General features: G+C 38.4%; 1 protein-coding gene across 1 annotated transcript in view; it reads left to right on the top strand.

Annotated features, from left to right (window-relative positions):
* Positions 1-12,083, top strand: part of COL9A1 (collagen type IX alpha 1 chain) — a 92,214-nt gene that overhangs the window by 11,040 nt on the left and 69,091 nt on the right. The window contains exon 6 of the mRNA XM_004482920.3: positions 5,592-5,988. Within this exon, the coding sequence (XP_004482977.1) occupies positions 5,592-5,988 (397 nt within the window). The remainder of the gene's footprint in view (positions 1-5,591; positions 5,989-12,083) is intronic.

Here is a 12,083-nt window from a genome sequence, read left to right as displayed (position 1 = left end):
TGTACGTGGGCCAGCTTACCAAAGGGTCAGGAGGGCCTGGGGATTGAACCCTGAACCCTCCATATGGTAGATGGATGCTCTATCAGTTGAGTCACATCTGCTTCCCCCTGGCAAAGTTTATTGAGAGAAGAGGAAAAGGAGGAAGGGAGCAGAAGAAGGAAGTAGAAGAAAGAAATAAAAAGAGAAAGAGGAGACCCAGAGGGCTGAGATAGGTGTAGTCCGAAAGAGGTAGTCTATTCTTGCACAAGTTACTTAACCCTTCTTTGTCTCAATTTCCTCAGCTTAAAATTAAGGATAATAACAGTAATATGTCATAAATGTCAATAAATGAGAGTGCTTGAACAGTGCCTGGGACAAGGCGGTGTTATGTAAGTGTTGGTTGTTAGCGGTGGTGAGCACAAGAAGGGGAGAGTGTATATAGATGAAGAATCTTTTCTCCATAGTGGACAAAAGCCAGGTGGCAGGAGGGCAGGGGCTGGAAGATTGCTCTGGCCCTAGAGGGATTAGACTGTGTTGGTTTAAAGGGAATTTCTGAACCAGGGAATGTAGACTCAGAAGGAACAAAATGAAACATGAGCAGGATCTTCGTGGAAGGTACAGATTATCACCCATGGAGCTAATGTGATAGTCACAATTTTTCCATATTTATCTCACATTTTTTTGAAAGAGCACGAGACATATATTTTTGTGTTTTTTTGCTACCTTTTATTCTTTATTTTAGGGAGAATAATTTCATACTAAACTCCCACTTGCAAACATGGTGTTTTTTTTTGAGGGGAGGGTTTTGGGTTGTTTTTTTTTTTTCCCTTTAATGAACACAGTTCTTAGCCTTTCTTTGAGTTAAGGTTACAAACAAATGTTTCAAGGTCCAAAGACTTTTTATCTTTTATTCAAACCCTTATGGTTCTCCTTTGAAGGTACTCTGTGCAGTTTGTGATATAATGAAATAAAACATTTATAGACCCATCTCTTTTAGATTATGTATACTGTCAGGTTTACTTATCGATGTGCATAGCATATATGCAAGAACAGAATTTCAGGTATTCAAAGAAGACAGTGGGGTTTATTGGCCTATAAATTAGACATGCGAAGACTTTTGGTCTTACATATGTACATGTACGTGAATCTTATTCATTTGAATACTAAAAATGTTTACCTCCTTCCATATTGGCATACTATACTATTAGCCTCATTTGAAAGATTTATTTTATTTCTCTCCCTTCCCCCCCCCCCCCATTGTCTGCTCTCTGTGTCCATTTGGTGTGTGTTATTTTGTGTCTGCTTATATTCTTGTCAGCGGCACTGGGAATCTGTGTCTCTTTTTGTTGTGTCTTCTTGCTGCGTCAGCTCTCCATGTATACGGTGCCACTCCCAGGCAGGCTGCACTTTTTCGCGCTGGGCGGCTCTCCTTACTGGGTGCACTCCTTGTGCGTGGGGCTCCCCTATGCGGGAGACACCCATGTGTGGCACGGCACTCCTTGCGTGCATCAGCACTGCACGTGGGCCAGCTCACCACACGGGTCAGGAGGCCCTGGGTTTAAACCCTGGACTTCCCATGTGGTAGGCGGACACTATCTGTTGAGCGAAATCCGCTTCCCTGAAAGATTTTTTGAAGTGTCACTTCTTTGTTAATACTGTCTTTCCTGTGGTACCCATAGAGCTGTCTCTCATCCCCTCAATGTCCAAACTAACAGTGGTAGAGCATTCTGATTTGCCTGGTAGTGTGTGACCTGGGGCATGCCCCCTCTCTTTCTTGTCTCCAATTTTTTATCTGCCCAACTGGGGTGGGGGGCCCATACATGACTCTGGGCTCCTGCTTCCCTCTTGCATCCACAGCAGACATAGCAATCACCACTCTTTCCCACTGAGTGTGTCCTTCCTCAGAATCCTTCTTAACACAGCCCTCAGGCAGCCATCACCTCTCAGGGTTAGCTCACAAATGAAACCCATTTGTCATTCCTGAGCTTGGTGATGCAATTCAGTGTGCCTCCTATTTCCCAGCACCTGCCATGAGCAACTGTTCTGATCTGGATGGCAGGCAGGGATGGGCTCTGTCTCCTACTAGATGTTGGGTGCCCAGTGGGGCAGCCAGCTCCCAGAGTACAATGACTGCTTATGGAGCAGAAGCATGATGCATAACGAATGGGATATCATCTTAATTACATCTGTGGACATATATTTTCTTCGTATGCATGGAGAAAAAGGAAGATGACTTTCCTTGATTTAGCAATATGTCTATAAATGAGGTGTTCTAGCAACCCCAACCAAGGTTGAGGTAAATACCAAGTTAGAGGTAAGTGGGGATAGCACGTCCTACCTTACTTTCAACATGATCTCTGTTCATTGAACGGAAAGGATTCATAAAGCACAAATTGAGAGAAATTCCTCAGTTAACCTCATGATGTCTTTGCAAAAAAATCACCTAAGCAAGATTTGGTGACTTCTAGAATCAGTGCAGACATATGCAAGGTTTCTTTTTTCTAGGAACTGATGAAATCCTACAGCCCTACTAGGAACATCTATAAACAAATATGTAGGTAACACATATCAGTTTTTTAAAAGTCTAGAAAAAGAATACTTAAAGGAAGGAAAGAAGATAAAGTTTAAGGATTTTTCTTCCTTTTACCAAAGCCTCACACCTCAACAATAACTATTTGGACAGGAATGAAAAATAAATTCTTTAAGCATCTAGTTAAATCTACTTCATTAACTGAAAAGAATATTTAAAAATCCATTCTTAATTTAAATGGATTCTTGCCAAATTTCATCTTTGGGTAAAACTTTTAAACCTTATCTCCCAAAACAAATTAATTGAGGTTAGTTGAATGAGATGTATAAACTTCCACAAGGTTTTAAAAGATTTATTTATTTCTCTCCCCCCTCATTGTTTGTGCTTGCTGTGTCCATTTGTTGTGTACTCTCTGTGTCTGTTCATCTTCTTTGTAGGAGGTACCAGGAGCTGAACCCAGGACCTCTCATGTGGGAGAGAGGCACTCAATGGCCTAAGCCATCTCTGCTCCCTGCTTTGTTGTGTCTCTCATTGTGTTTTCCCTTTCCATCCTGTTGCATCAGCTCACCATGCTAGCCTGTCAGGTCAGCTTGCTGTCTTGCTTGTCTTCTTGCACTGGAACTGAACCCAGGACCTCCCGTGTGGTAGGCGGGCACCCAAATGCTTGAGCCACATCCACTTCCCCACAAGGTTTTATAATAATACATCAGGGATTATATTCTGTTATCATTAGTGAACCTTAGTTTCTTCGCTAGAGGTTATTCTGAAATAGGTATAATTCTGAAGACTCTGAAGTCAAAGGAAATATGACTTTTTAAGTCACTTGCAAAATTGATAAACATCAGCTATAATATATAAAACCAAATATCTGGAGAGATGTGATAGACATCTCCACTCTGGAAAAATAAGCTAGTAAATAGTTCTTGTTTGAATTATTTCTTCTTTAGCTTCACATGTAATGTTTTTAAGTGTACATGGTTAAAACCTCCTGTATACTGGACAGATATATAAGGTACTTACTAAATATAAATTTTGCAATAAGAATAATACACATCACCAATGATTCTTTGAAAATTTATAATGATAGAGGAATTCACTACCATAAATACAAGCCAAAATCATATAAGAAATGCATGGCCAAAAGAAGTACATGGATGGAATATAATATAACATGAGATGAAAGGTTCCATATTTCTGTTTTTATAGAATTAATAAAACAATGCAATTTGGTGATATAGTTGAGCCATTTTATTGAAAAGTTTCAAAAACTTTTGCAGAAAAAACATGAATAAATTTGTTTACTAAAAGAGATGATAAAATTCTAAAGTTAAAGAAAGTCAAAGTAAATAGAGAAGGGAAGCAGATATGGCTCAAGTGATAAGGCCTCTGCCTACCATATGGGAGGAACTGGGTTCCATCCCTGGGGCCTCCTGGTGAAAAAGAAGAAGAGAATTTTTGCCTGTGTGGTGAGCCAATGCCCGGGCAGCAAGCCAAGTGCCCATGTGGTAAGCCAGTGCCCGTGCTGCAAGTGAATCATGCAGCAAGATGATGACACAACAGAAAGAGAGATGGAGGGAAGAATTAAGGTGAAGCACAGCAGAGACTGGAAATGGAGGTGGCGCAATTGACAGGGAACCTCTCTCTACATAAGGGATCCTCAGGATCAAATCCTGGTGAATCCTAGAGGAGAAAAAATGAGAAGAGAAGACAAAAAGAGAAATAGATACAGAAGATTGACAGTGAATGGACATAGACAGCAAAAAACAGCAGGGTGGGAGGAGGGGAAGGGGAAAAATAAATACATAAATCGTCTTTAAAAAATGTAAATACGGAAAGTCTCAGCAAGTTGAGTAGTTTCAGTGTTCTGATTTAGCTATTCCTGAACCCAAAAAGATATTGTAATGGAAGGAGCAACAACTCATGTGCCAATACAACAAATTTATATGTTATTCATTTTTATTTCTAGAACAAGTTAAATCAGCACCCGTTTAGCTACTTTTTCTTCCATTTCTTTCTCTGCTCTTCACAAGAAGGGTGATATATAATAGAAGTTTGACATGAAGATTACTTGGGACTTTGGATCCTGGTCATAGCTATTCTCAGAAATCTCAAATTTTATCACTTAGCAAACAAAATTGGCACGTAGTTTTCCTCGCATTTCTTGCATGCTGAGGAATTTTTCTATGCTTAGAAGTCTGAAGGCAGAAAGACACAACTTTCAAGTCCTTGAAAGATGGTGCTTACATTTAATAGACCTGGATTTTTAAAGCTGGGGCAGCTGGGCACCAACAGAAGCTGGGCGGCTCCTGGTCACCGTCTCATATGGACTGGAGATGCCTCAGGTACATTCACGCAATGATACAGAATTAGATGGCGGGTTGGGGAACAACTGGGTTGGAGGAGAGAAGAAGTGGCCACCTTTCTCTTGTCACACGTGCAGTGACAGAAAGTAGCTGCTACTTTGACATCAGGCTTGGAAATCACTGGAAAGACAAATATCCTTAGTGTGAAGAAGCTTCTAAAGGTTGCACAATTAATGATCCTCAAAATGTTAATGTGGGTCTAGGATATAAACGAGGAGGGGAATACCCAAATAATGATAGAAATAAAATGTAATCCTAATACATTACACTGAAAATAAAAAAATTAAAAGCTGCTTTAATTAAAAGGTTTCATAAGCTATTAGAGCTGGTTTGGATTCCAAATGATCTTCTCTCTCACTTGTAGAAGAAATGTTGCCAAGAACTTTGCAAGAATGTGTTTTTTGGCTGACATGGAATTGCTGAACAGTAGCTCTTTGGGTAGCATAAATAGGAATATTGTTGGGATCGTACACATTGGGAACCCTCCTTAGCTATGAAGATTTTTACGTGTATTTTAAGATGGAGCCTTAATGTAGGTAAATGACTGAACCTCTATGGAGGTCTTTATGAACAGTTGTGAAAGGACAAATAGCCCATAGTTTTTATACTGTAGCTCTTCTGTAGGTCTAGAATCTAAAATAGCATAAAAAGGGAATGTGGTAAGTACATATGGGTGCAGAAAACAAGATTTATATTTACTGTTTTAAATTTTTGCTTAGGCAATTGTATCCCAGTGGATTGCCTGAAGAATACTCCTTTTTAACTACTTTTCGGATGACTGGAAGCACACTTGAAAAGAACTGGAGCATTTGGCAGATTCAGGATTCCTCAGGGAAGGAGCAGGTTGGAGTGAAGATTAATGGACAAACAAAATCCGTTGCATTTTCATACAAAGGACTGGATGGAAGTCTCCAAACGGCTGCATTTTCGAATTTGCCTTCTTTGTTTGATTCCCAGTGGCATAAGATCATGATTGGTGTGGAAAGGAATAGTGTTACTCTTTTTATTGACTGTAACAGGATTGAATCCTTACCTTTAAAGCCAAGAGGCCAAATCGATGTTGATGGCTTTGCCGTGCTGGGGAAACTTGTAGATAATCCTCAAGTTTCTGTTCCGGTGAGTATAAAAGAATATATTATCATAGATAAAAACACAAAACAAAATCCTGAGTGTCTAAAATTGAACACCTCAGATATTTTTGACAATCAGCTTAATGTCTTAAACAATGAACAGTTATTCATTTTTTCCCATTCATTTAAGCCCTTATTTTGAGTGTGGAATGTACCAGATGGAATGCGGAATCTGAGGAAGTTAAGATAGTACCTCCTGGGCTTGAGAAGCTTAAAGTCTACTTGAAAGATGCTACACGCCCATCTGGAGCACCTATAATACTGGCATGGTACATACGGTGTTTGCATAACTAGTGAGACCATTCAAAGACAGGTTGAGATGAATGGTGTAGGTTAGGAGTGCCATGATTCTGCAGAGGAATGAACCTCAAAATCGAAGGATTTGAGTTGGAAAAAGACAAGGAGAAAGTGCATTCTATCTGAGGGAAGCCGCATACAAGAGGAAAAAGAAGTACATAAGGGGCCACATTTAAAGATTTGGAGACTGGCTGATTTGGGTGATATGTGTGTGTGAAAATGTGAGTGTGTGAGTTGTGTGTGCGGGGCTGAGGGATCCTAGCTGAAGAGTGGTGAGAGATGAGGTTAGTAAGCTATATGGTATCTGACCAACAAGAATGAAAATGAATAAAGTGTTCTGGATAAAGTGAAGAATTTAGAACTCAATAAATAACCACTGATGCCAACATCGCTCTCTTTCCCTCTCTCTGGCATAGAGTCTTTGAATTCTAGTCACAAAACATACATCATGGAGTGTAGCAGGGGTGAGACAATGATTTTAAATTGTTTCTGTGCGCTTACTTCACCAAAGGAAAAAAGGTTATCAGGCATCTCAGAGATGGAATTGTTAGAATAACTTGTTTTCAAGGGAAGAATTGTGATTAGTGTGAAGGGTAGTGTGAAATTTCTGTATTCTGTGATGGACAGGAAGTAATTTGTAACTGCCACATTATTGCTTTGGTTTGTAGACACTTGAGAAAGTATTTCTTCAACTAATGAGTTATCACACCTCTCATGGCTGGGTTAGAAAGACGAGGGGACCACTGTAGTGCCATCTTGAAATTCTGTGCAGCAAGATCTTTGCAATAACACTGGAGAAGTTTTCAGACAACACTGAACTTCTTCTACATTATCTTTGTCATTTCTAGACCATGGGTGAGGGGAAGAAAACCTTAGGCTACTCCATCACTGAGATGAATACCAATCAAGTATTTGTTGATTGACTAGTGATTGGCCTTAAGAAACCATTTCAAGTCATAGTTATGAATTCTGGATACTAAGATGCTATTAAATTGTCAGAAAGGTAAACCAAAATCTCCATATTATTCCATTATACTATAGTTCAGACAATAATGTTACAGCTGATTGTAGACTTTTGTTTGTTTATTTTTGTTTTGTTTTGTTTTGCCAAGTCTAGACTTATATCACAGTGGAGAAAAAAATTGGAAGTATAGAACCAACTATTTTCTATTTTATTCTGCCATGCACAGGAAGGTAACAAAGAACCTAGCAGCTGATGTTATAATGTATTTCTGGTCCACCAAGGAGCTTTTCAAAATCAGTACACTGTAGTGAGTATTAAAAGTATTTGTAATAGGCATTTAAGAATTTCTTTCTTGAGCAAACTGAATTCTGACTCCCTGACAAGGAAACACAAAAGAGATTTGAACGTAAAGCTCCATTAAAGTTCCATACCTGATGATGATGATAGTAGTGGTGGTGACAACAACAATAACCAAAATAGGCTGAGGTGAAAGGCCAAGAAAATCCTCTTTACATCCAAGGACTGACAAGTGAGAATGTAGACCTCAAAGTTGTCACCAAAATTATTCCTCAAGTTGCACCTTGTATAACACAAAGTAGAAAACCCTCTGTAAGAAAAGCTCGTTTATGCTTTTTTTTAAAAAAGATTTATTTTATTTCTTTCTCCCTGCCCCTATTCTCCCTTATTGTCTGCTTTCTGTGTCTGTTTGCTGTGTGTTCTTCTGTATCTGCTTGTATTCTCATTAGGCGGCTCCTGAAACCGATCCTGGGAACTTCTGGAGTGGGAGAGAGGCAATTACTCTCTTGTGGTACCTCAGCTCCCCTGTTCTGCTACATCTTCTTATTTTCTCTCCTTTGTGTCTCTTGTTGCATCATCTTGCTGCGCCAGCTCTCCACATCCAACAGTACTCCTGAGCAGGGTGGCTTTCCCGTGTGGGGCAGCATTCCTACACAGGGCAGGACTCCTGCGTGGGGGCCACATTCTCACGTGGGCCAGCATGCTGCGTGGGCCCACTTGCTGTGTGGGCCAGCTGCCCTCACCAGGGGGCCCTGGGCATCAGGCCCTGGACCTCCTATATGGTAGACAGGAGCCCAATTGGCTGAGCCACATCCATTTCCCACATTTATGCTTTTTAAATATCTTAATACCTCTAATATAGCAATTTACAATTTTTAAAATGCTTTAATTCCCATTGACTTATTTGATTTTTGCAACAATTTTATAGGATAGCAAGCAATAGTTCTATTTCTTACCCAAAGGAGTGACCTCAAGAAGGTTGTTTGGCTTATAAGAAAGAGCTGTAGGTGTAAAATTTTTAATAGACCTTATTTTATACTATGCTAAATAGTTTTATTTTGAAAAAAAGAAAAATAAGTGTAACTGCATATCTTGCCTCATCCTTCTTATTTTGGAAGACATTTGTGATTTGCATAGATTTTTCAGGATTGACTTTGTAGGACAAACAAAATAAATTTAAAAAGAAGGAAGGTTGTACTGTATAGTACATGTCGTAAGCCATTAATCCTACTTGTTTATTCAGTTAGTAAGCATGCATTCACTGAGTGCCTATCTACTGGATATACAAAATTAAACAACAGGCCTCATCTTCAAGGTGTTTACAGTCAGTCTATTGTGGGGGTGCGGTGGGAGCAGGTGAGATAAGTAAACGATCACAATATAACAAGTTAAGGACCATGAGGGTGAAAAGTGCAGGGTGCCGTGGAAGCATATGGAGAAGACATTACAATCAGATCAGGGCAGGAGTGCTGATCAAGGATGTTTCCTACAGAGATGATGTCTGAGCAGAATCCTGAGGACGAATAATAGTTATCCAGGAAACAATGGGGTTTCCTAATAAATGAGAACCTCCACATTTATTAATTCTTCCTTTTCAATCTTTATCAATCTCCCTACACTGCTGTTCACTTTTCTAAACTAAACAGAGTCAAATGCTATCACAAGCCCACAGACAAAGCCCAAGGGACCACATGAGTTTTCTTTAGGCCTGTGACCTGGAACTTCTCACCAATTTGGTTGAAATCTGAAGTTGCTGGTAAATGCTGAAGAGCAACCATAACTACCTGTCCTTGAATGCAGGTAGAAATTGTTTCTGTTGCAACATTCTTCATATCTATTGAGAGAGCGATGGGCATCCATCACATGGGTATCATCCACAATATCCACATATTCTCAGAGATAGAAGGACTACTGATTGGCCACACTTCTCTCAATCTGGAGGCAGCAATTATTCAATATTACTGTGTAAGAAAATTTAAATTAAAATGAAATGTGCCAATAGCATGAAAACCATAAGGGATTGTGCATTTTTCAGTTTTCTTCATGACATTTGATTCATTCTAATCTTGACACTCTATATTAAATGAACACTTTCTTCAGGTTCAACCCTCTCTTTAGTAAGTAAATCAAAAGCAAAACATCACTTCCAAAGGTATAATCATATGTCAGAAGTAGCTCTAGGAACTATATAATCCAAAATACAATAGAAAACATTTGATGGACCATTAATGCTAAAAAACTTGTTTATATTGTTCTTGTTTGTGATTTTCCCTTGCTTATCCTATCTTTTGTCCCTTTCCCTTTCCCAAATTGGAAAAGGAAAAGAATTTCGTAAGGCTTGCAATATAGCTGCTCATATGGTCTACAACCAAACACCTACTCATCATTCATGGTTACTTAGTGGCCTCAGAGCATTTTATGTTTTTTCCCAGTGTACTGCTCTAATACATTGTTAGTTTGATTTTAAAGTAGTAAATTCCATATTTCCTATTTACCTCTCTGCCCATATTTTAGGATGGTGCCATTTATCCCACTACAAAGCTTGGTTTCTTGGCAGTATACCATAAAAGCATGTTATTTTATGACACATTCTTTATTGTTTGTTGTCAGCATGATTGCCTAGGAGAGTTATTTGGTACAGCTCTATTAGAAAACAAAGTTAGCTTCTCCTGCTTTTAAGGGACATATACCAGGCATTGGGGCTTGTTTGAGGGAACATAAAAGTTTATGTGGCTTTACAAATATATGATTCTAACCATTTTTCTTTTTACCTACCCATATTCCAATTAAACAGTATTGAACCTTACTAATCAGCAGATATGATACTTTTAAAAAATGTATTTCAAATGTGTTGTTCTATGTTTATTTTTGTTAAAATCAGAGAAAATGTGAGAACAAATATAAAGAGCTGGCAGAACAGTTGAGAGAGAAGCTAGCTGTCATTTTCTTTGCTCCATAGAAGTAAATCAAACAATCCTTCAAATGCAAAAATAATTAAACGCAAGTGTCATGAATGATAGCATGGGAAAAATCAATTATGAGATTGTGATTAATACTATTTCTGATATTTGAAAAGTATTATAGGATAATTATATATTTAGTGGTTTAAGGAATCATAACATCTACTATGCATATTACCTAAACTATCAAGTTGGCTTATTAAGTTGTTTTTGGCAAGTGTACTTTTTACAAATGCTCTCTCATTTGGAAGTATTGAATATTTAATACAGAAGGGATGGTAATATTTGTGACATATGTCCATAGAAAATACTTTTTATGACACTACTGTGATTTGATTGAGATATTTTTATATACTGTCAGAACAATTTTTTTTGAAGATGAAACCTAGCCTGCTGCATATTATCAACATTTGTTGGATTTTCCCACTAGGTGGCAATGAAACAAGAACACACAGAAATAAAACTGCCCACATAGCAGAAAGCGGCTAACTAGGATAAAAACTAAATAAGGTTATGCTTGCTTTTAATGGAAAACTGAGGGCACAAAAATTTCTTATTGGTCTCAGTTGTGCTCATTCTGTGGTGGTGAAAAAATCAGTGCTATTAGTTTTCTATTTCTATGAAATATAAATGGGTTAAGATGATAAAGCAATCTGTTGAATGGATTGGGTGGCTATGAAGCAAGAGACCAATTTGATGACACTTTTCCTTCTCTTTGTATTATCTCTGAATGCTTCGCTTCTTTGGTTATAACATGACATCAATAGAATCATCGTCTTTCAGAGCTAGAGGAAACTTTTGAGTATATTTAATCCAAACTTCTTGCTTCACATGAAAAAACTGAAATCTAGACAGGGAAAAGGGATTGCTCCAAGTCATAATCAAACCAGAAGACAAATCTATCAATTTACTCATCACTATCATCTCTCTTACCCATCTCTATATATTCATTCATTAATATTCGACAAATATTTATTAAGCATTTGTTCAGTTATAAGTATTATTTTAGGTAGTGGGGAAAACAGATATTAATGCTCTATTGGACCTTACATTCTGGGAAGAAGAGATAGACATAAATGAATAAATGAGTACATGTATAGTATGCCAAGTATCATAAATACTATGTAGAAAAACAAAGCAGGAAATTGGAGTGCCTGAAGAGAGGGCCTGATGGAGAAGAAGACATTTTGGCAGAAACCTGAGTTAAGGGGTTTAGCTCTCTTTCTTGGGGAAGGGGTTCTAGGAGGAGAGAACAGCAAGTGAAGGATGGAGGTTGGAGTTGTCAGCTCTGTTTGAGGACAGCATGGAGACCAGTTTGGCTGAAATGAGAATGAGGAAAGTAGGAAATGAGGCTGAGGAGATAATATGATGGGTTGGAGGTGGGAAATTGTTAGTACTTAGGCTTTCATACTGTGTGAGATGGAAATCTATTTGACAGTTTTGGATAGATAAGGAGCATGTTCTCATATTTTAAAAGTATCACTTTGACTACTATTTTGGCAATGGACTGTAGAGAGAGTTGAGTGGAAGCACTTAGGAGCAGGCAAGATCAGTAAGAGGCTT

Source organism: Dasypus novemcinctus, chromosome 11, assembly GCF_030445035.2.
Source record: "Dasypus novemcinctus isolate mDasNov1 chromosome 11, mDasNov1.1.hap2, whole genome shotgun sequence".
NCBI classification, from domain to species: Eukaryota; Metazoa; Chordata; class Mammalia; order Cingulata; family Dasypodidae; genus Dasypus; species Dasypus novemcinctus.
Note: the sequence above shows the minus strand (reverse complement) of the source record. Positions and strands in the feature narration are given on the sequence as shown.